General features: G+C 42.2%; 1 protein-coding gene across 2 annotated transcripts; it reads left to right on the top strand.

The window, feature by feature from the left end:
• The first annotated feature begins 3,288 nt into the window (after positions 1–3,288).
• Positions 3,289–15,846, top strand: LOC136538074 (acetyl-CoA carboxylase 1). 2 transcript variants are annotated; one of them, XM_066530074.1, is made up of 32 exons: positions 3,289–3,575; positions 4,350–4,724; positions 4,839–5,045; positions 5,135–5,293; positions 5,423–5,515; positions 5,775–5,870; positions 6,085–6,258; positions 6,347–6,440; positions 6,515–6,702; positions 6,797–6,847; positions 7,033–7,072; positions 7,154–7,278; positions 7,368–7,484; positions 7,585–7,659; positions 7,757–7,813; positions 7,911–8,015; positions 8,354–8,440; positions 8,986–9,177; positions 9,340–9,528; positions 9,745–9,855; positions 9,970–10,059; positions 10,137–10,313; positions 10,404–10,481; positions 10,696–10,818; positions 10,919–11,188; positions 11,280–11,617; positions 11,726–11,963; positions 12,053–12,420; positions 12,567–12,777; positions 13,039–13,218; positions 13,308–15,467; positions 15,552–15,846. In XM_066530074.1, the coding sequence occupies exons 2-32, from the start codon at positions 4,377–4,379 to the stop codon at positions 15,606–15,608; spliced, it is 6,798 nt and encodes a 2,265-aa protein (XP_066386171.1). In that variant the 5' UTR covers positions 3,289–3,575; positions 4,350–4,376; the 3' UTR covers positions 15,609–15,846. The 2 variants fall into 2 exon arrangements, with proteins under 2 accessions (XP_066386171.1, XP_066386164.1); XM_066530067.1 differs by having other exon boundaries at positions 3,290–3,579.
• Positions 15,847–22,754: the final 6,908 nt, after the last annotated feature.

Raw genomic sequence — 22,754 nt, 5'->3', positions numbered from 1 at the left:
TCAGCTGGTAAAGACTTTACATCATCTTACAATTCCTCTCAATGTAAATTTAACCTTTTGTAACTTTTTAGACAACGGAGAAGTTTCAACTTCGTTCAGACCTCTTCGTGAAAGAGACATCATCACTCCGAAGTTAGTACAAGCATGAAAAGATGTTCAAAATTACCATTTTTACCAATACAAAATATGAAATGCCTTCTATGAGAGGTGAAGAACTACATGACTCTTAACTCTAAAAGTTGGCATGGCTTAATCAACAAGCCTCTTTGATCAACGATCTCCAGCCACACCAATTAAACATTTTGCTTAACCAGCTGCTAGTAGTATATTAAGTAGTAGTACCAGTGTATATTATAGTATTTCAAAGACTATATAACTGTATGTAAAAAAAAGCTAATCACTGATGCGTCTCAACTGGCTTTATTCCAAGGCTAATCAAAAACTAATCAAAGGCTATACAGCGGTATTAAGTAGTAGACCTGTTTCAGGAACTAGATTAGTACCAGTATATATTCCAAACAACCAGTACTTGTCCTATCATGATTATATTTCGACGTTCGCTTCACTGGGCCATAGGCCTTGTTCATCGTAAGACAAAGATAGATACTTCAAAGTGGTTGTAGACTTATTTAGAGGAAAAAGATATGTAAGTAGTACATATGAATCTTGAAAGGGCTGAGTGACGTCAAATATTTCCAGAACATATAACTGCACAACGTTCTAATCTTTTCTACCTTTATATTCTTTTTTGGACGATGGAGAAAAATCTGGTTCCATACATCCTCTTCAAGAGAGGGTGCATCTACCATTTATTGCTAGCTAGCTAACCGATTATAATTCATTTATAAAAAAACTAGTTTAGTTTTTAGAATGAAAATATGAGGTGAACTATATAGTAGCAATAATAACAAAAGAAATGATGGAAATCAATAACTTTGAGTCCTTGAATTACTACCAGGAACGTTTTGCGGTCGGTGAGCACCGTCCCAACCGTGGCCCGCCTCCCCCCACCCCAGCCAATGGGCCGTCCCTAGCCACCGTAGCGAGCCCGCTGACCAACATTCAACACACATGTTTTAGACTCGTGGTGGTCTGAGACCATTGATTCTTGACCTTAGAGACGGAGTGAGAACGAACTCGTTGCACTAGGAGGCGAAGTTTGGTGGAAGGAGACTGCAACTGGATCGCCCCACCAGCAGCAGTTACGTTTTAAAAGTGCTTGCTGCTTAGTACTAAATCTATTCCAAATTATAGTTCGTTTGACTTTTTTTACCTCAAGTTTAACTACTTGTTTTATTTAAAAATTTATATAAAATATTATTTTTTATTATGGCTTGCTTTATTAACAAAAGTTCTTCAAGAACGATTTAAATTTGACTATGCTTGTATAAATTTTTTGAATAAAACGAATGATCAAACTTAGAGTTAAAAAAGTCAAACGAGCTATAAATAGGATCGGAGGGTGCAGATGAACAACGGAGCTGTTTTATATATAGTACTAATAAATAAAGTATAGAATTCGTGAGTACGAGTAGGAGTGCTTTAATTTGCGGATAGGTTTATCAGTGGCTTTCCCACCGGGCACCGGCCCACAATCTAGTCTTCCGGCCGGCTATTGGCCAGCCGCCGCATTGGAAAGAAAGAGGAGACGTGCGCCACGACAAAAGCGGCTGCCGTCTGCCTTGCCTGCGTTCCCCCGAGATCTCATCTCGGCCATGTTCTGTCTGAATTCTGTTTCGGAGACAGACTTGACTGGACCTGGCTAGCTGGGAGGTAGCCAAACGGGGTCGCGCCACACCGGATCGGACGCGGGCGGGGCGTCACATAATAAAAGCACGCGTGGGCCTCACGACATGGAAACGGAGGTATCGGCTGCGCGTTTAACCTCTGCTACTGCTAGTTAGGTGGATCATCAGCCGTTTCGCCTTCAATTTGGAGAGAGAGAGAGAGAGATCAACCGAGTTTCCGGATTAGCAACGGCGGAGAGACGAACGACGCGGCCAGACCAAGCAGAAGGTTAGCGGAAACCAACTCTTGTCGACAAACTCTCGAAATTTCAAGCATGCATAGGAATTTGGTTTCAGTAGAACCAATTCGAAAACTACTATAAAGTCAAGGCAGAGCCTCGGCCGTTCTCTGCCTTCCACCACGTGCAAGCTGCTTTTCCGGATCCGGACATGGAGTACATGACCACCACGTCGTCGGTCCATATATTGTTATTATTAATATAAATGGCCGCTTCCTCCTTCTCAACAACAAAAAAAAGATTTTAACCTACCAGTACTCGGTTAAACAATCACAATCAAATTTACATAAAAATACAACTTTATGACACAAAAAAATTAATTAGATTTGACTAAGGAGAACGAGTCTAGGATTGTGATAGCCGGCCGGACATTCGGTTGGCGGGTCTTGTTTTTCAGCTCCACGTATTTCCAGCACCCTGCAATCCAAAAAGAAAAGAAAAAAGACCTTGCACTTTTCTGTAGCAGCCACTTCCTTGCAAGCTCTTCCCCTACCTGTTTTGCAACTCCCTACCTTTCCCTAATTTATATAGCTATAGCTATGTTGGTAGAGTATTTGTTTGACAAATCGCAAGTATATTTACACATATAGTACGCTACTATACTATAGTAATGTGGCCTAGGCCCCGTTGAAATTAATCAGTGTGAGTTTCTTTTTTCTTTTCTTGTCCTAAAATTGAAACTTTTTTCAATTTGGATGTGACTTTTATTGATATATATACATTTTATCACCTATTATGAGAATTTGCATATTATATTGCTCTTAAAAAAGAATTCTACATCAATTAGAGCCTCTTACATGGAATCCTGTGATTTTTATGTCAAAATAAACCGATGCATATGAAATGTTTTCATAATTTACAGAATTCCTGTGTTCTAAAATGACTCTTAATAACCTCTAATAAAATGCACAGAGGACATATATGCAGATAGCTACTTTTCCATGGAGTGACATGTCATTGCTCTGATTGATGTTGAGAGAGACGGCGTCATGATGATGCGATGCACCGGCTGGGGTTGGGGGTTAGTTGATCCAACCAACCCCCAACCATCTCTTCCTTCCCTCTCATCTCCCAGTCAAATTCCATCTCTATCTACTCCCCACGCTCCTGTCCTGTTGTTGTTGCCCGTCTCCCTCCATCACGCCTTCCGCCTTCTCTCTCTACCCGGCAGCTCTCCGCCGCTCTGGTCCCCCTGTGCAGGGCCGGGGGGGGGGGGTTGGCATCACGGGGCCCGCCGCGCCGCGGCCACCGCTGCGGGCAGTTAAAAGGCCCGCGCGGGCGCGGCAGCTGCCGCAGCACAAGCGGCGTCGCCACGGCCCGGGGGCGCACCACCAGTCCACCACCCCACCTCTCTCTCTCGTTCTCTTTCTCTTCCCGCGGGGACTCGGAGCACGCCCTGCTGTAGCTTCACGGCACGCATTTAAGGCGTCCCTTGGATCGTGATCTGCTGCACGTATCCTGCTCCTCATTCCTCTCCTCCTCCTCGGCGGCGGCCGGTGCCGGTCGTCGCGTTCGGCCGAACGGGCGCATCGCCTCTGCAACTGCGTGCGTACGTACGTATAATCTCTCTCAGTTTTTCTCTGCTCCGTTTTCGCTGGTAGCTCAGCTCTGTTCCGCTCGGGGTGTTCGAATTTTTCATCGCTCCGTGCGCAGGCGGCCGCTGGGCGCCGTCCCCAGCCCAATCCAGCTCCAAAATGCGATTTCTGGCAGCGCCACCGGTACTAGATCGCTCCTGCTTCCTCGGCGGCGATTGGCACACGGTTTGGTTTTCTGTCGAGCAGGTTGTGGGCGTGTCAAATGGGATTTGGAGAGCGAGAGATCCTGCCTGTTGCGGACGATCGGAACTTGTCAAGTACAGGAAGTAGTAGGCTTCCTTTTCAGTTTGGTTAGGGGAGCTTGTAGTTTTGTATTTTGGCGTGCCGGGGTTTGGTCCCCTTTGTTTCGACTTTATTCACATCTAGTCTCGACTTTTCTCTCATCACATACATGGTCAACCTACTTGCCTTTGCGAGTTTGCTTAGGAAATCAAAAACCGTGACCTTGCTCTTCCTATTCTGCTGGTTGGTTATGCTATATTACGATTACGATATAACCAGCTGGTGCAGAACCATTTGATCTGCTTAAATAGTCGCTTCTCTGCTACTAACTTGCTATCAGTTCCTCACTGTATTTCAGAAACTATTGCTTGTCTGTATGAATTTCGACTAGTCTGGTGATGAATGGGAGAAGCATCGTCATAGTGATTTGTTGATATTCATCTAAGTACCGCTTCTCATGAATCGTGATTAATATACTAACAATCTGTTTCTTTTGCTCCTACCAGGAGGTCTGAACTTCACAGGGTGAAATAATGGCGGAGCCCTACCAATTGAACGGCATACTGAACGGGATGCCTAATTTGAGGCATCCATCCTCTCCATCAGAGGTCGATGAATTCTGTAAAGCGCTTGGTGGTGACTCACCAATACACAGTGTGCTAGTCGCTAACAATGGGATGGCCGCGGTCAAGTTCATGCGCAGCATCCGGATATGGGCCCTGGAGACCTTTGGGACAGAGAAGGCCATTCTTTTGGTTGCTATGGCAACTCCGGAGGACTTGAGGATAAATGCTGAGCACATAAGAATCGCTGATCAGTTCGTAGAAGTTCCTGGAGGAACAAACAATAACAACTATGCGAATGTACAGCTTATAGTGGAGGTTAGCACAATTCATCATCTGGAGTTCTGGAAATTTCTACATAATTGTGTTTAGTTTTACATGTATTTTTCACTGTGTACTTTGGTAATTAACATTTCAAGTTCAACTTCACAGATTGCAGAGAGAACTCGTGTATCTGCAGTTTGGCCTGGCTGGGGTCATGCGTCTGAGAACCCAGAACTTCCAGATGCTCTCAACGAGAAAGGAATCATTTTTCTTGGGCCACCGTCAGCTGCAATGGCTGCACTTGGTGATAAGATTGGTTCTTCTCTTATTGCACAAGCAGCAGGAGTTCCAACTCTTCCATGGAGTGGATCACATGTATGCCATCTCCTATTTCTGTTTGGTTTTACTCTTATTTTCGTCTGCTACTTTAGTGTTCACTTAATATTAAATCAAACTCTCTGCAGGTAAAAGTTCCACCAGAAAGCTGCCATTCAATTCCCGAGGAGATGTATAAGAATGCTTGTGTTTCCACCACAGAGGAAGCAGTGGCTAGTTGTCAGGTGGTCGGGTACCCTGCCATGATCAAGGCATCATGGGGAGGCGGTGGTAAAGGAATAAGGAAGGTTGGTTTTCTTTTTCAACTGAACTTTGGGAAAGAGAAGGGACCACTATTCAGAAAATGAAGTTAAAATTTCAGTCAAAAAATTAGATTGATTATCACTAATTTTGTTGTCATCTGCATGGATCTGTAGGTTCATAACGATGATGAGGTGAGGGCACTGTTCAAGCAAGTTCAAGGAGAAGTCCCTGGCTCGCCTATATTTATTATGAAAGTGGCATCTCAGGTGAGAACTGATTCAAATATTTTGTTTCTCTTGTTACTAACCTGGGGATTTGAGAGAATGATCTACTCCATCAGTGGAGATAACCATATGTAAAGAGCCTCATGGACCATATGGGCCTATAATAGATTGGCCTTTATAAACTTAACAGTTTTCATGTCGGCTTTGAGCCTTTCACTCTGCCTTTGTTCTTTGTATCCTGATCGCTTCTGTGTAATATATATTTGTTCCTGAAAGCATTCATTCTGTTCTTTCTTTGTAGAGCCGACATCTGGAGGTTCAATTGCTCTGTGATAAACATGGCAATGTGGCAGCACTACACAGTCGAGATTGCAGTGTTCAAAGAAGGCACCAAAAGGTTAGCTCTTCAAATTCTTTTAAACATCTGATTCCCATTGTGGGTTCATGCCTTCGCTGAATTTGTCCCATACTTGGATTGTGGTATTTTGTTCTGTAGAAGTTTATATCTTTCTTGAATAACTTTTATAGTTGAACTAGTGCAAGACAATTTTTTTCTCTATTTGTATTTTATTGAAAAAAATATTATTTTTTACCATTTACCTCTGCAACAGATTATTGAAGAGGGGCCAATCACAGTTGCTGCTCCAAACACTGTTAAAGAGCTTGAGCAGGCAGCAAGGCGGCTTGCTAAGTGTGTTCAATACGTTGGTGCTGCTACGGTAGAATATCTGTACAGCATGGAAACGGGCGAATACTATTTTCTGGAGCTTAATCCACGGTTGCAGGTCTGTTCTAAACTTCCAATGCAGGGATTTTGCAGAGGCATTCTTCTATGGTTCTTGCATTTCGAGTTTTTGACTGGCTTCGTTTCAGGTAGAACATCCTGTGACTGAATGGATAGCTGAAGTAAGCTTGCCAGCAGCCCAAGTTGCAGTCGGAATGGGCATACCCCTCTATAACATTCCAGGTATTTCAATTTCTCGACTCCATGATTGATGATATTTTGTTCTCTTGTTTTGACAAATGAATGAATCACTGCAGAGATTAGACGCTTTTATGGAATGGATCATGGGGGCGGCTACCATGATTGGAGGAAAATATCAGCTGTTGCAACTAAGTTTGATTTGGATAAAGCACAGTCAGTGAGGCCAAAGGGCCATTGTGTTGCAGTCAGAGTTACTAGTGAGGATCCTGATGATGGGTTTAAGCCTACAAGTGGAAGAGTGGAGGTTGGTTTACTTTTGACTATATAATACTCTTTTGGTAATCCACCAGCTGTGCTTATCCATATGTTAACTTATATTCTATTGTCTTTTTCATCAGGAGTTAAACTTTAAAAGCAAACCAAATGTTTGGGCCTATTTCTCTGTTAAGGCAAGTATATGTCCATCCAAATTGGTTCTTTGCTTTTGTGTTATATATACATCACCACAGCTGAAAGTATCACTCTTGAGTATTTATTTTTGTTTCTTAGTTTCCATAAAATTTTCTTGCTGAAATATGTATCCTGGTATGATACAAACTAACCCAAATCTTGTTTCCCTTTTTTCAATTTTCAGTCTGGAGGAGCAATTCATGAATTTTCTGATTCACAGTTTGGTAAGTAACATAGCATGATTTTTTGTTTGTTCTTGGTATCTCTTGATGGTTTTGGTTAAATTCGGTGTTCTTCTGTTGCAGGTCATGTTTTTGCATTTGGGGAATCTAGATCTTTGGCCATAGCCAATATGGTACTTGGGCTGAAAGAGATTCAGATCCGTGGAGAGATACGCACAAATGTTGATTACACAGTAGATCTCTTGAATGTATGATGACCTCCATAGTAAATGGTCTTCTGTACATGATACTCTTTATCTCTTTGTGTAATTTACTTTCCAATTTTCCATCTGTACAGGCGACAGAATACCGCGAAAATAAGATCCATACTGGTTGGCTTGACAGCAGAATAGCTATGCGTGTTAGAGCAGAGAGGCCCCCATGGTACCTCTCAGTTGTTGGAGGAGCTCTATATGTATGCCTGTTTGACTGCAGAACCATGATTTCATACCTGCTTGTGAGCTTAGAAGTCATCTATCTTTGTTGACATCAAACATTTATCTCTTATTTCACAGGAAGCGTCAAGCAGGAGCAAGAGCGTTGTCACTGATTATGTTGGTTATCTCAGCAAAGGTCAGATACCACCAAAGGTATGATATATGCTGAAATGCCCTTATTGCAGATTATACTTGTTGCTGTTGGACTTAAAACAGCTTGGTAACTGTGTAACTTCTTTCTCCATTGCAGCACATCTCGCTTGTCAATTTAACTGTTACTCTGAACATAGAGGGGAGCAAATACACGGTACTCATCTATAGTTTTCTCTTTACATTTCTGTGCTTACAACTCAGTGACTCACAGTTTTTTAAGCAAAATTAAACGTGATTAAACTCTACTGTAGATTGTAACGGTAAGGGGTGGACCCCGCAGCTACAAATTAAGAATGAATGGATCAGAAATTGAAGCAGAGATACATTTTCTGCGAGATGGTGGACTTTTAATGCAGGTAAATTTCCCACCCTGTGTCCTTTTTTCTATTAAAGCAAAAGGTCTCTAGCTGAGTTGGTTGGGTGGCTTGAGTATCACTACTCAGGTCCTAGGTTAGGGTTAAAAAAATCTCCTCGTCTGTCCCACCCCAAATCACAGGTCTAAGGTCCGGCCTCAGTCGTGGTTGTTCTCACTGGTGCCGCTGTGTATGGGTAGGGCAGGGGTTCAAGGGTTTTCTTGACCTGCGTGAGAAGATCTTCTTAATGCAATGTCCAGGGGCTGTCTTACCCCCCCGCAGGTCGAGTTTTTTTTTTCTATTAAAAAAGTTCTGATACATCTTTGTTGTAAATTCTTCAGTTGGATGGAAACAGTCATGTAACTTATGCAGAGACGGAGGCTGCTGGTACACGCCTTCTCATTAATGGTAGAACATGCTTACTACAGGTAAAGATGGCTACATTTTCATATCTTTACTCTTTCATGTTACGTACTAAAACATAGTACTTTTACATATGATTACTTGAAACTGAAGGTATTGGATCTGGCAAATTCTTGTGAATCTTGCGTTCATACGAAGATCATAAAACATTATATTCTTCTTTTCTGCCTTTTGTTGTAAACCCACACTAAACTTGATTAGAATATAACAACATAGAGTGTGGAGAATAGAATTTAGGAATCCATGATACAGCATGGCCCTGAGTCATATAAAATTGCTTGAATGTAGATTTCTTTCCTCCTCTGCAAGTTCTCTCTTGGCTTTTCCATAGCTGTGGCGTTTCATGTGTCAAACCATCTAAAATATCCTCAGTTTCCAAAGACAAAGATATCCCAGTGGCCAGTTGCCTAAGATCTTTCTGAAAGTTCCTCACCATGTTGAATTTGACTTGAAGGATTAAGCAGTTTGGATTGTTTCAACTATTCACTATATTCTCACATCATTTGGAAATACGTGATTTCATTTTCGTTCTCTTAATTGTACTTTGCAGAAAGAACACGATCCTTCAAAGTTGTTGGCTGATACACCTTGCAAACTTCTTCGGTTCTTGGTTGCGGATGGCTCTCATGTGGATGCTGATACACCATATGCTGAGGTGGAAGTCATGAAGATGTGCATGCCATTGTTACTGCCTGCCTCTGGTGTCATTCACTTTGTTATGCCTGAGGGTCAGGCCATGCAGGTTTTATTGCTCTCTATTTCCATCTCCCTCTGCTTGCACATCCATGCTCTCTCTCTCTCTCTCATGAAATCAGTATGATTACTTCATTTATAACAAACATCATGAAATCAGCATGGTTACTACATTTAGAACAAACTTGAATGTATGTTTTCCCTTTTTCAGGCGAATGACCTGATAGCAAGATTGGACCTTGATGACCCATCTTCTGTGAGGAGAGCTGAACCATTTCATGGTTCCTTTCCCAAACTGGGACCTCCTACCGCTATATCTGGCAAAGTTCATCAAAAATTTGCTGCAAGTGTGAATTCTGCACACATGATCCTTGCAGGATATGAACATAATATCAATGAAGTAAGACATTAATTTTTACAATGATTTGTAATTTCAATCTACTTTCAATTTTCTCTCCTCTTCCATTATCTTCATCTACAAAGAAAAAACAATTTCATAGTTTACGGCACACACTGCCATTTTCTTGGAAAATATTCTGTTCCATTTTTTTGGAACATAGTTTAGTCTTTATGTAATATTTAATCAACATTTTCCTATCTATACTTGCTTTTGCAGGTTGTACAAGATTTGCTAAACTGCCTAGACAGCCCTGAGCTCCCTTTTCTACAATGGCAAGAACTTATGTCTGTTTTAGCAACACGGCTTCCAAAAGATCTTAGGAATGAGGTGATTAGCTTTTGACTAGTTTTCTGTCAAATCAATTGTGGTCTTCTTTCTTTATTTCTTCTCTCTTCTGTTTTGGGTGCACATGAGATGTCTGACTAGTTTGGATGCATTCAGTTGGATGGTAAGTACAAGGAGTATGAATTCAATCCTGATTTCTGCAAGAGCAAGGATTTCCCTGCAAAGTTGCTGAGGGGGGTTATTCAGGTCAGTTTGACACTGCTACTTAGTGTTAACTCCTGTCTGAGTATTTATATTGCTTACTTACAAAATTACTACTATAGGCAAATCTTGCATACTGTTCGGAGAAAGATAGGGTTACTAATGAGAGGCTTGTGGAACCACTTATGAGCCTGGTCAAGTCATATGAGGGTGGAAGAGAAAGCCATGCTCGTGTTGTCGTCAAATCTCTATTTGAGGAGTATCTGTCTGTTGAAGAGCTCTTCAATGATAACCTTCAGGCAAGTCTTTGAAGAGGTTGCTCAATGCTCATTTGCTCACCAAAATGTGCTAACTATTGTTGTGTATTCTGTTTTTCTTTTCATTTTCAGTCTGATGTTATAGAGCGTCTACGCCTTCAACATGCAAAAGACCTTGAGAAGGTTGTATACATTGTGTTCTCACACCAGGTAATTTCTGTGAACTGTGATTTTTTATTTTTATCTGAGTCACCAGGTCGTGGGTTCGAAGCAGCCTCTCCGTAGATTTTGCGGGGGAAAGGCTTGTCTCGGTTTATCCCTTCCCCAGACCCCACTCATGTGGGAGCCTCCGGCACTGGGTCTGCCTTTGCTACATCTAGATATTCAAGGGCTTTTTTTCCTGACAATTTGTTTTTGTTTGAAGGGCGTGAGAAGCAAAAATAAATTAATACTACGGCTTATGGAAGCATTGGTATATCCAAACCCATCTGGTTACAGGGATCAGTTGATTCGCTTCTCTGCCTTGAACCATACATCATATTCTGAGGTAAAGTTGAAGATTTTGGAAGATTGAAGTTCGATTTATTTTGCTCATGTAGTCATGTGATTGTTGATAAAAAATGTGTAATATATTGTTACTGATACAGCTGGCACTTAAAGCAAGCCAACTTCTTGAGCACACTAAATTGAGTGAACTTCGCACAAGCATAGCAAGAAGCCTTTCAGAGCTGGAGATGTTTACTGAGGAAGGAGAGCGTCTGTCAACACCTAGGAGAAAGATGGCAATAAATGAGAGAATGGAAGATTTAGTTTGTGCTCCACTGGCAGTTGAAGATGCTCTTGTAGCATTGTTCGATCACAGTGATCCAACTCTTCAACGGAGAGTGGTTGAGACATATATACGCAGATTGTATCAGGTATCAGCGACTTTGTCAACTACTTTGCTTGTCTTGATACAGCTTAAATCTTGACAAATTATTTGTGAACTAACACAAAATCGTATTACAGCCTTATCTTGTAAGTGGAAGTATCCGGATGCAGTGGCACCGAGCTGGCCTAATTGCCGTATGGGAGTTCTCTGAAGAGCATCTTAAGCAAAGAAGCGGGCAAGATGTGCCCCTACAGCAAGTAGAGAATCCCATGGAGAAGAGATGGGGCATCATGGTTGTAATCAAGTCTCTCCAGTTTCTAGCAACTGCAATTGATGTTGCACTGAAGGAGACTTCACAGTACAGAGTGGGTGTCGGAAGTGTCTCGAACGGTAACCATGTAAATTCTAATCAAAGCAATATGCTTCATATTGCTTTGGTTGGTATCAATAATCAGATGAGTACTCTCCAAGACAGGTTTGTTTGATCTCCATATCCGTATGTGGCTATTTGTTTGATGAAAATCTTCAAGAGTTAATGGATGTCATCAATTTCTTATTTTACCTATTTTGTGTCTGTTTGTAGTGGTGATGAGGATCAAGCACAAGAAAGGGTGAACAAACTATCCAAGATTTTGAAGGATAATACTATTACATCACATCTTAATGGCTCTAGTGTTAAGGTTGTCAGCTGTATTATCCAGAGAGATGAAGGGCGTCCGCCAATGCGACACTCCTTCCAATGGTCTGTTGACAAGCTTTATTATGAGGAGGATCCAATGCTTCGCCATGTGGAACCACCGTTGTCTACATTCCTTGAGCTGGTATGTAGCTATATTCATTCTTTTTCATATTCTTTTAATATCCTCTTTGACTATAACTGCACCTCTTTAACATTTTTCTGTAAATACAGGAAAAAGTAAATTTGGAAGGTTACAATGAAGTAAAATACACCCCATCACGTGATCGCCAGTGGCATATTTATACACTTATCAAGAACAAGAAAGATCAGAGATTAAACGACCAGAGGATGTTCCTTCGTACCATAGTCAGACAACCAAGTGCAACAAATGGTTTCCTGTCAGGTAATATTGACAATGAAGTAGGCCGCGCACAAGCTTCGTCATCGTTCACATCAAACAGCATTCTCAGATCATTAATGGGAGCACTAGAAGAAATAGAGCTACATGCTCATAGTGAGACTGTGAGATCAGGTCACTCACACATGTATCTGTGCTTACTGAGAGAACAACAATTGCATGAACTAATCCCATTTTCAAGGTCAGTCAATGCACTTCTGCTATTTCTGATGAAGAAATAGAGCTACATGCTCATAGTGAAACAATGTTGTCTTTTTATGTTGTGGATATGAAGGATAGGTTGTTAATTTGCTTGAAGTTATCCACTTCTGCTATTTCATTGTGCAGGATGACTGATGAAATTGATCAGGACGAAGGAACTGCATGTACACTTTTGAAGCAAATGGTATTGAATTTATATGAACATGTTGGGGTCAGGATGCATCGGCTTTCTGTGTGCCAGTGGGAAGTCAAGCTCTGGTTGGTTTGTGACGGGCAAGCTAGTGGTGCTTGGAGAGTTGTTGTTACCAATGTTACTGGCCACACCTGCACCGTTGATGTAAGTTCTTTGACAACTCACTACTTTACCAGAAATAATCATAACAATAATTTAGTAACGACTGTGAAGAACTAAAGATTTCTACCACCTGTCTGATATGCATAAAACTTGACAGTAATCACACCCTCATAAACTACCATACATGTTTCTTTAGCTAATAGCAAATGCTCTGTATGCTAAGTATTTTTGACCATTTACTTTTAGCTAGAAGGATATCATTTGCACTTTTTGATGTGCTTATGTTCAAATTCTTTCTCCCAGATTTACCGAGAAGTGGAAGACCCAAGCACACATCAGCTTGTCTACCACTCTGCCACAGCCACGGCTGGTCCTTTGCATGGTGTTGCATTGAATGAACCATACAAGCCTTTGGATGCTATTGACCTCAAACGTTATGCTGCTAGGAAAAATGAAACCACATACTGCTACGATTTCCCCTTGGTAAGTTGCTTGTAGCTCCTTGTTTTTTCTAACTTTAGTTATGGCATGCTTAAAGAGACCAATTCATACCAGTAATACTGTTTATGCAGGCATTTGAAACAGCGCTGAAGAGATCATGGAAATCAAGTAGCTATGGTGTTAGTGAAGCTAATGAGCACAATCAACTCTATGCTGAAGTGAAAGAGCTTATATTTGTTGATTCGGTTGGAGCATGGGGCACTCCATTGGTTTCAGTTGAACGTCCTCCAGGCATCAATGATATCGGCATTGTTGCTTGGAACATGAAGCTGTCCACGCCAGAATTCCCAAGTGGCCGGGATATTATAGTTGTTGCCAATGATGTGACATTTAAAGCTGGGTCCTTTGGTCCAAGAGAAGATGCATTTTTTGATGCTGTTACCAATCTTGCCTGTGAGAGGAAACTTCCTCTTATCTACCTGGCAGCAACTGCTGGTGCCAGGCTTGGTGTAGCAGAGGAAATAAAGTCATGCTTCCATGTGGGCTGGTCTGATGATGAGAGCCCTGAACGTGGTTTTCAGTACATTTACCTCACTACACAAGATTACTCACGTCTAAGCTCTTCAGTAATAGCTCACGAGCTGCAACTAGAAAATGGAGAAACCAGATGGGTGGTTGATACCATTGTTGGTAAAGAGGATGGACTTGGTTGTGAGAATCTCCATGGAAGTGGTGCGATTGCCAGCGCATATTCTAAGGCATACAAAGAGACCTTTACTCTGACATTTGTGACTGGAAGAGCTGTTGGCATTGGGGCTTATCTGGCTCGTTTAGGTATGAGGTGTATACAACGTCTTGATCAACCAATTATTTTGACTGGGTTTTCTGCACTAAACAAGCTCCTGGGGCGGGAGGTGTACAGTTCTCATATGCAATTGGGTGGCCCCAAAATCATGGCTACAAATGGTGTTGTCCACCAAACTGTGTCAGATGACCTTGAAGGTGTTTCTGCTATCCTGAAATGGCTCAGTTATGTTCCTCCATATGTCGGTGGTCCTCTTCCCATTATGAAACCCCTGGACCCACCCGAAAGACCAGTAACATACTTCCCTGAGAATGCTTGTGATGCTCGTGCAGCCATCTGTGGCATTCAGGACGGTGAAGGGAAGTGGTTGGGTGGTATGTTTGATAGGGAAAGCTTCGTGGAAACATTGGAAGGTTGGGCAAAAACAGTTATCACCGGAAGAGCAAAGCTTGGTGGAATACCAGTTGGTGTCATAGCTGTGGAAACCCAGACTGTGATGCAAGTCATCCCAGCTGATCCAGGTCAGCTTGATTCCGCTGAGCGCGTAGTCCCTCAAGCAGGTCAGGTGTGGTTCCCAGATTCTGCAAACAAAACAGCTCAGGCATTACAGGATTTCAACCGTGAGGAGCTTCCACTGTTCATCCTTGCAAACTGGAGAGGTTTCTCTGGTGGGCAAAGGGATTTATTTGAAGGAATCCTTCAGGCTGGTTCAACAATTGTTGAGAATCTGAGGACATACCAGCAGCCTGCTTTTGTATATATCCCAATGGGTGGAGAGCTACGGGGAGGGGCCTGGGTTGTGGTGGACAGCAAGATCAATCCAGACCACATAGAGATGTATGCCGAGAGGACTGCGAAAGGGAATGTCCTTGAGGCAGAAGGATTGGTGGAGATAAAATTCAGGCCAAAGGAACTGGAAGATTGCATGCTAAGGCTTGACCCAGAATTGATTGGCCTGAATGCTAGGCTGAAAGACATGAAGAAACAAAATGCCAGCATCCCAGAAATGGAGACCATACGGAGGAGTATGACTATTCGGATGAAGCAGTTGATGCCTATTTATACTCAGGTTGCCACACGATTTGCCGAATTGCATGACACCTCTGCTAGAATGGCCGCCAAAGGTGTGATCGGTAAGGTTGTTGATTGGGAAGAGTCTCGGGCCTTCTTCTACAGGAGATTGCGAAGGAGAGTTGCTGAGGATGCCCTGGCCAAGGAAGTTAAAGAAGCTGCTGGTGAACAGCTTTCCCACAGATCAGCATTAGACTCTATCAAGAAATGGTATCTAGTGTCCAAAGGAACTGAAGGTGGTAGTGAAATGTGGAATGATGATGAATCTTTCTTTACTTGGAAGAATGATCGCAAGAACTATGAGAATTATCTTGAGGAGTTGAAGGCTGAAAGAGTATCGAACTGGTTCTCACATCTTGCTGAAAGTTCAGACGTGAAAGCTCTACCAAACGGTCTTTCGCTCCTCCTTAACAAGGTAATTTTCTTCTAACTTGTTTGAGCAGACCTTTTTTTTTTGTTTCTATAAGATCAACATCCTGAATTCTTAATTCTGGTACAGATGAATCCTTTGAAGAGGGAGCAGGTCATTGATGGCCTCAGGCAGCTTCTTGGTTGATCGATGGTGGCATCGCATTCGAACTGGAAAATGTCCTCTGTTTTTGCACATAAACTATGTGTTCTTGCAAGATCAAAGTGGAGCATGAAACCCTGCTTAGTTGGGAACGAATTGTTCTGTTTGTAGTCATGTATTTAGCTGTTTATCCTGTAATTAGTTGGGTGGCATTTCTCAATGTCAGCAATCCTGATGAAGTAATTATTTACTTTTCAATCCAAATAATACATGATTTTCATCAGTACGCTTTGTGCTTGTACTATGCATAGGCATAGTAGATATCTAAGTGCATAGTAAAAAAACTATGTATTTAGAAAAGCCAAAATGTCTTATAATTGGAAATTGAGAGAGTAGTAGTTAAGATGTTCAGGAAAGCATCCGGTTAACATTTGCAAATTTGAACTACTTATGTGCGTAAGATGGAACATCTGGTGGGTGTAACTTGAGCTGCTTGCTTCTCACCCTACACTGGTCTTGGTATTCTGTCCATTCTTCCAATATGAATCATCCATCTTCAGGGACTTTCTCCAATTTGAGCTTGCACATTCCATATTTTTAAAAACTGGGTTGCAACTGTCCATATTGTGAAAACTGAAAAGCTGAGGTTGTTTGGCATCTTGGAATATATATAATTGTGTGTTGTGTAATGCTTTTAGTACTCCGGTTGTGGTGCGTGTATATTTATTTTTGTTTATCATTTTGGAGTGTTGTTTGTTATACCTTGTGAAAATCTGCAACAAACTTGCAGCCTGTTCGCTTGGTCGTAAACGATCGTGGATTATAAGCCAGAATAGTATTTTTCTCTCATACAAATCAGCCAGCAGTAATAGTCCACGATCGTTTCAGCCGAAACGAACAGGTTGTTGGATAACTGCCAGTAGGATAAAATTGGGGAATCTTAAAGAAGAACCTAGAAGAATATGGCTGAATCCCCAATGTGGCTTCCCTCGTTACAAGCCTCCTCGCTTATCCAGTTTTAGCGGTAATATTAAATGGCTAAACTATTCGGACTAGGTAAATATTCTGAACTAAATTCAAGCATATGGTAAGTACAAAAATCAATATATCATAATTTATCGTTATCCTCGCCATCAACCATGCAGACCACGCAGCATATGTGCACTAAAAGCTGAAATTGCTGACATCAGCACATACACATACTTTTTGAGGTAAAAAAAGTCATATATCCTAAATCAAGTATCATAATTAAAATTCGATTGCACCATCGTGTTCCTTGCAATAAACTCTTCAAAAAAAAGACCGCACATGAATATATTTTGATAAAATTTTTTAACAAGCATCTATCTCATGATAAATATGTATTTAAAGATAATCGTCGAACATCACGTTAACATAACACGAACATCACAAAAAATGGCATAGAACATCATATATATACTGCCTAAACATCACATATATCATGAAATGTAAAAAATAAAAAAATAAAAAATAAAATTAGTGAAGTAATTAATTATAGTCAGATAAAAAGAAGAAAAAACGCTACCGATCGCATTAACACTACACGAACATCACTAGATATAGCATAGAACATCATATTTATACTACGTGAACATCACAAAATATGGTGAAAATATAAAATAAAATAATAAAATTATTGAAGTAATTAATTAGAGTCACGTAAAAAGAAGAAAAAATGCTACCGAACATAAAAAAATCATAGAACATCAATGTATGCTTACTGAACATCACAAAATACATCGTAGAACCTCACATTTCTACTCGGGGACATCAAAAAATACATCACAGAACATTACGTTTATACTACATGAACATCGTGTGCTGTAAATAAAAAAAGTGAAACATAAAATTATAAATAGAAAAAAAGAAAAGGAAAATAAAAAATAAAATACGAAAATAGAAAATGAAAACAAAAAGAATAATAAAAAGACCACAAAAATGAAAAAAGAAATAGAAAAAAGAAAGAAAAATAAAAAAGAAATAAAAGAAAATAAAAGATGACAAGAACAATAGAACACAACAAAAAATAAAATGAAAAGAAAAAGGAAAAAGAAATAGTAGAAATGAAAGAAAAAGAGAAAAATAAAAAAGAAAAGAAAAAGGAAAAAGAAATATAATAGAATGGAATGAAAAACATACGTGCACAATGCTGCTGGGTGGCTGCATGGCCAGCTGGCTCCCGCGCCTCCTAGAGTGCGTGGCCAGAAACAGAGCGCACGTTTCTATTGGACAGAAAAAGATAATAGAAAAAGTGGCCCAATCGTAACCGTAGCTGCTTCCGGGGCATATGTGGCAACCTTTCCCTCGCCCAAACAACTAAGGCTTGAACTGATCCGGTCGCCTCTAAGAAGTGTAAGAACACAACCCCAGGGTCATGTTCTAGATAATCTCTCAACGACGAGTTACAATTGGAATTCTTCGCCTCCAGACTGCTACCCAAGAGGCTGTGTGTTCATTAAACCGTGCAAAACAACGAATCTTCGGGTGAGGAAGTATATCGGTTTGCAGTCTCATTCAGTTGGAATATGTTCGAACGTTTAAACTTGTCCAAAAACACTACCATCGTTACATACTTAATTGACATAGGCAGGACTACTACTAAGCTTAGTTCCGTTGCCTTATCTAATCACATCAAATTCATATTCTCGCCCGGATACTCTGTCTCAAAGTTCATTATCTATCTCATGTTTCCGGTAGCATTGTTGCATCCACCAACTCTACAGCCTCGCTGTAGGCCGTGTTGTGCCCAGGCTCACTAGCCTTGTCATGCCGCATGCGCCCGTGCTAGCTAGCCACAACCCAATGCGCTGCGCCATGCCAAACACCTACTCTACACCCCACGTGTGATGCCCAGCGTCATGCCACATGTTGGCCTGACGTGCAGTGATAGTAGGTGTGGTGAGAGATTGCATGGGGATGAGGGGAGAGGTAAGGTTGACAAGTGGGGATCCACACGTCAACGAGTGGAAAGAGAAGAAAATAGGAGAGGCATTTGATGGATACGAAAATATGATAGCTGAAAAGTGAGTCAAACCTAGTGAATAATATCGATATATATTGAATTACAGTGACATATTTCTAAATAAACCAATGATCTTCAAATGTTAACATTTATAATGTCACCTATCTAATCAACTCTATTGTAAATACTGATACTCAAGGAATGCAAGCATGCAAACCTTTTGCATGTTGATTTTAGTCTTTTGTTAGGAGCGAGGATTATTAACTCTTTACCATTATTATGATTGACACCTCCTCGGATTGCACGTTTAAAGTTGCCACTATATTTTCCCTACTAGAACGAGAAAACGTCTACAACTTTACCACTTTTGCTCACATGGCATATCAACCATGCACACCAGCATAGATCCGAGTCAGCAATTCACAAAAAAAAAAAGATCCGAGTCAGCAGGGTCAGGGTCACGTGAAAATGTCCCCTCCCCTCTTCGTACACGCCAACGTAGCCCACTTGCCTCTCTCTCTCTCCATCGCCAACCACCACTATAGAAGCCATGGACACGGTGGCCCTCATGGTCGTGCACGCCCAGGCTGGGGATTTCGCGGACGCTCGGTCCCTCTGGTTGTAGCTCCTACACAGCTCCGCCAAGCCTTCTCCTGGCGTACACGCGCCTCAGCCGCTTCAATGATATCCTCCTCGTCGTGCGCCTCTCCGCACAAGACCATGATGCAGCGCGTGCTCTACACCCGCTTGCCGTCTCCTGCCTCAGTGCCACCTTGGCCTCCACGTTGACGCCGGTAACCATGACGCTGGCCCATGATTATGCTCCGTGGGGCAGAGGCTGGCGTGACCATGACGCTAAAGGAGAGTGGCACGATGACGAGGGTCGCGCCTCTGCCGCTTGTGCGCGGTCGTGACGTGAAGTCGAGGGTTGGGAATCAGCCGCCTGGGCACAACCGCGGTGCTAGAGGAGAGCAGCGTGAAGATGTGGGCCGCGACCGTGGCGCTAGAGGAGATGGCATGGTACAAACACCGCACGTAGGGACTGCCACCATGTCGAGCAGGCCACGCAGCAGCTGAGCCACCAGGCCGACGAGACCGTAGCCCACAGGCCATGCCCAACAACGTAAGGAGGACATGGTGCACGCCGACCAGGGACGGTGGGGTCGCATAGGGCGGTGCGAAGGTGAAGCATGCAGTGTTTTTAAGGCGTCGCCTAGGCGACAAGGCACTCACAGGGAGTAAGGCATCCCCAGTGCCTAGCCAAAAGTAGCAAGATGTCCATGGAGACTGAAGACAAAACAAAGGAAAACGATAGGGAAAGGCCATGCAACTGCTTCCTCGCTCATCCCCACCAGTAACCTTCATACTAGTCTGGATCAAAGGTGACACCCAGAGTCAAAAATTTTTGCGTGGCTCGTTCTGCTGGACTGGCTTAATACAAAATCTATGCTGGTTAGAAGAAATTTACATATTCAGTCTAACAGCTTTTGTGTACTGTGGTTTGATTGGGAGGATGAAACCATTGATCATCTTTTCTTTGATTGCCCGTTTGCCAAGCGATGTTGGGATAAATTGCAGATCAACTGGACTAATGATGCCAACATCCATGACGGAATAATACATAACATAAACTTGGCCGGTATGCCCTTCTTCATGGAAATTTTTCTCATTGCAGCTTGGGAGCTCTGGAAAATCAGAAATACGCAGGTGTTTGATGGGATACCTGCATCCTTCAATGGCTGGCTGCACAACTTCAAGGAAGAAGCTCAACTTCAGTCCCACGAAATTGGGGAAGCTGATAGACTACTCATCCGTTTATGGATTGATGCTTTGTAACTTTTTTTAGTGCTCCGCTTTGTTCAGTTCGCTAGTTCTTCTATGTTGTAAGTGGCGAGGACATCAACACCAACGATATATTCACGCCGACATAAGTACCAGTTTCTGGTCCTATTACTCGCGCCCATGCTCAACTTAATCATCAAGTAAGTTTACTCTTGAGTTCCTGTCCATCATATTTAGACCATGGAGATGCATGCACTCTTGTTTTGGTTAGGAACCAGGGAGAGGACCGAAAGGGAAAAGGATTCGCGCATGCTAGATTCGGACTCCAGGACGGCTCCAACTTGTGATGGTCACTACGGTCGCATACGGACTTGGATTGGGGTGTTCAACTATTTTATGGAATCCTTATGAAGTCTATTTTCACATAGATCTAGAATCAAGTCCATATCTGTTATGAGATGGCCACAATGACCAAATTACTATCAAGAGGTTTTCTATCCAAAGGTGCTGCGTCGCCTTAGTTTGGTCCAATGGGCCGTGTATCAAGTCGGGTCCATTAGGGATGCATCCTAGGGTTGGAGCACGACCACAACACCCTGGTGGTCGTCCCTCCACCTTCATATACCCCTTAGTCGCCACCAAGAACAATGGGGTTTTGTTTAGATTAAGTTTAGCTCTCGCTACTTGCTTGTAAACGCGCGTGCTGGAGCAGTCGTCCGTCTTCTTGTCTTCGGAACCCCACCTCATTTGAGATTGAGTTTGAAACATTCATCTTGATCTAGTAAATTCAGTACTTGTTATACTTGTTCTTGCTACTTCTTCGATTGCTTGGAGGACGAGTGCTCTAGTGACCAGGTGACGCGCTCCATAAGATCGCGGCAGCCATTGGAGGTGGTGTATCGGTTGCTAAGGCGCAGCTTGGAAGGCTATAGTCGGGCCATGAACGTCGTCTCCATCCACAAATCGAGTTATCTCACGCCCTCTCATCGAAAGTTCGGGATTCAACCCTAGCGGGTTCATACCAGTTGGTATCAGAGAAAGGTTTATCGGTGAGAGACTTCAAATCCTTCGTTGTTTTTATTTTTTTTATAGTCCAGAAAAGCCAAAAAAATAGTAGGTTAGTTTACCTGCAATTCTATAAACCCTTTGAGCCTTTGCTTGCACTGCTTAGTTAGGGCTTGTTGAGTTTTCGATTTGCATCGGTTGTGTCGAGTTGCTGGTCTTAGTTTTAGTCCTTTAGAGTTTTGAGTTCTTATCACGTTCTAGTCACAGCTGTGAGCTACCATATAAACCTTCTGTTGGCTGAATCCGAATACATCCTTGTGTTCAAGTCTGAGTAGGAATCTGAGTTTGTTTTGAGTCTGAATTGATAGCTTCCTTATTGCTGTTTTGAGTCCGAATCTGAATACATCTTTGTGCAGCAGTAGTTCATATCTATACTTAACTTCTCCACGTCCAACATATCCATATTAACTCAGGTTACTCCAGAGTCCTAATCTTGTTAAAGACCAAGATGGAATCGGTGTGGAGTCCAAATTTGTTGTTGCGCCGTGTTACCAAATCTTGTTGTTGTTTGCACTTGTGCTATATATATTGAAGTGTTCCAGAAAGGAAGCAGAAGTCCATACCTGTACTCGACTCCTCCACATTGTGTATATATATTGGCTCAGTTTTACTCTAGAGAGAGAGAGAGAGAGAAAGAAAAGAACTCAAAAAAAAAAAGAAAAGAAAAAAAAATAGGAAGAAAAGTGATTGTTCGTTGTGCTTCTTCATTATTTCTAGTGGTGTGTTTGTGACTTCCTTTGTGTCCAGGCTCGCGCCTCTAGCACGGTCTAGGCTAGGACCAGTACAGTACCACCGTTGAACAATTATTTAGCTTGCCTTTGTGACTAACGTGCTGCTAGTACTTCCTTGCTTCAGCCCACCTACAGCGCCACATATTTGGACTACAGCTTGACAGGTGTTGTTGTTGCAGCACCGATACACTTCATTCCACGGTTGTAGACTTGTTGGTTGCCGTCCCCTCCTGTTGAGCAAGGTAAGAATTGGTAAGAGCTTGTGTAACGGGTTGAGAGTGAGCGTCTTGCTATAGCTACATCCTAATAGCTGTAGGGTTTTTTTACCTCTTCACCTGTTTTCTTGTTATCCTTGTCTTCTAAACCATATCAGGGTCAGAGGATGTTAACAAGATGCCACAATCTCCTCGCACCAAGGGCATCATTCAACATTTTACAAGGCAAGTTGAAACTGCATACAGAAGGACTTGATCAAGATTTACAGGTGACCAATGACAAGATTGGGCAATTAGAGACCACCCAACTTGCCACCACAACCAAGCTTATAGGATTGGAGGCATCTGTTGCCCATATGGACAGAAGCCTTGCTGCTCTTCTAAAGCATTTTGATGACTTCCACACGAAAGACAA

The sequence above is a fragment of the Miscanthus floridulus genome, chromosome 1 (assembly GCF_019320115.1).
Source record: "Miscanthus floridulus cultivar M001 chromosome 1, ASM1932011v1, whole genome shotgun sequence".
Lineage (NCBI taxonomy): Eukaryota > Viridiplantae > Streptophyta > Magnoliopsida > Poales > Poaceae > Miscanthus > Miscanthus floridulus.
Note: the sequence above shows the minus strand (reverse complement) of the source record. Positions and strands in the feature narration are given on the sequence as shown.

Excerpts from the sequence above, each read along its gene's own strand:
- LOC136538074 (XM_066530074.1), top strand. The coding sequence starts at position 4,377 with ATGGCGGAGCCCTACCAATTGAACGGCATACTGAACGGGATGCCTAAT. Across the intron at positions 6,441-6,514 it reads ACCCCTCTATAACATTCCAG|AGATTAGACGCTTTTATGGA; the intron begins GTATTTCAATTT and ends GAATCACTGCAG. Across the intron at positions 9,529-9,744 it reads ATGAACATAATATCAATGAA|GTTGTACAAGATTTGCTAAA; the intron begins GTAAGACATTAA and ends TTGCTTTTGCAG.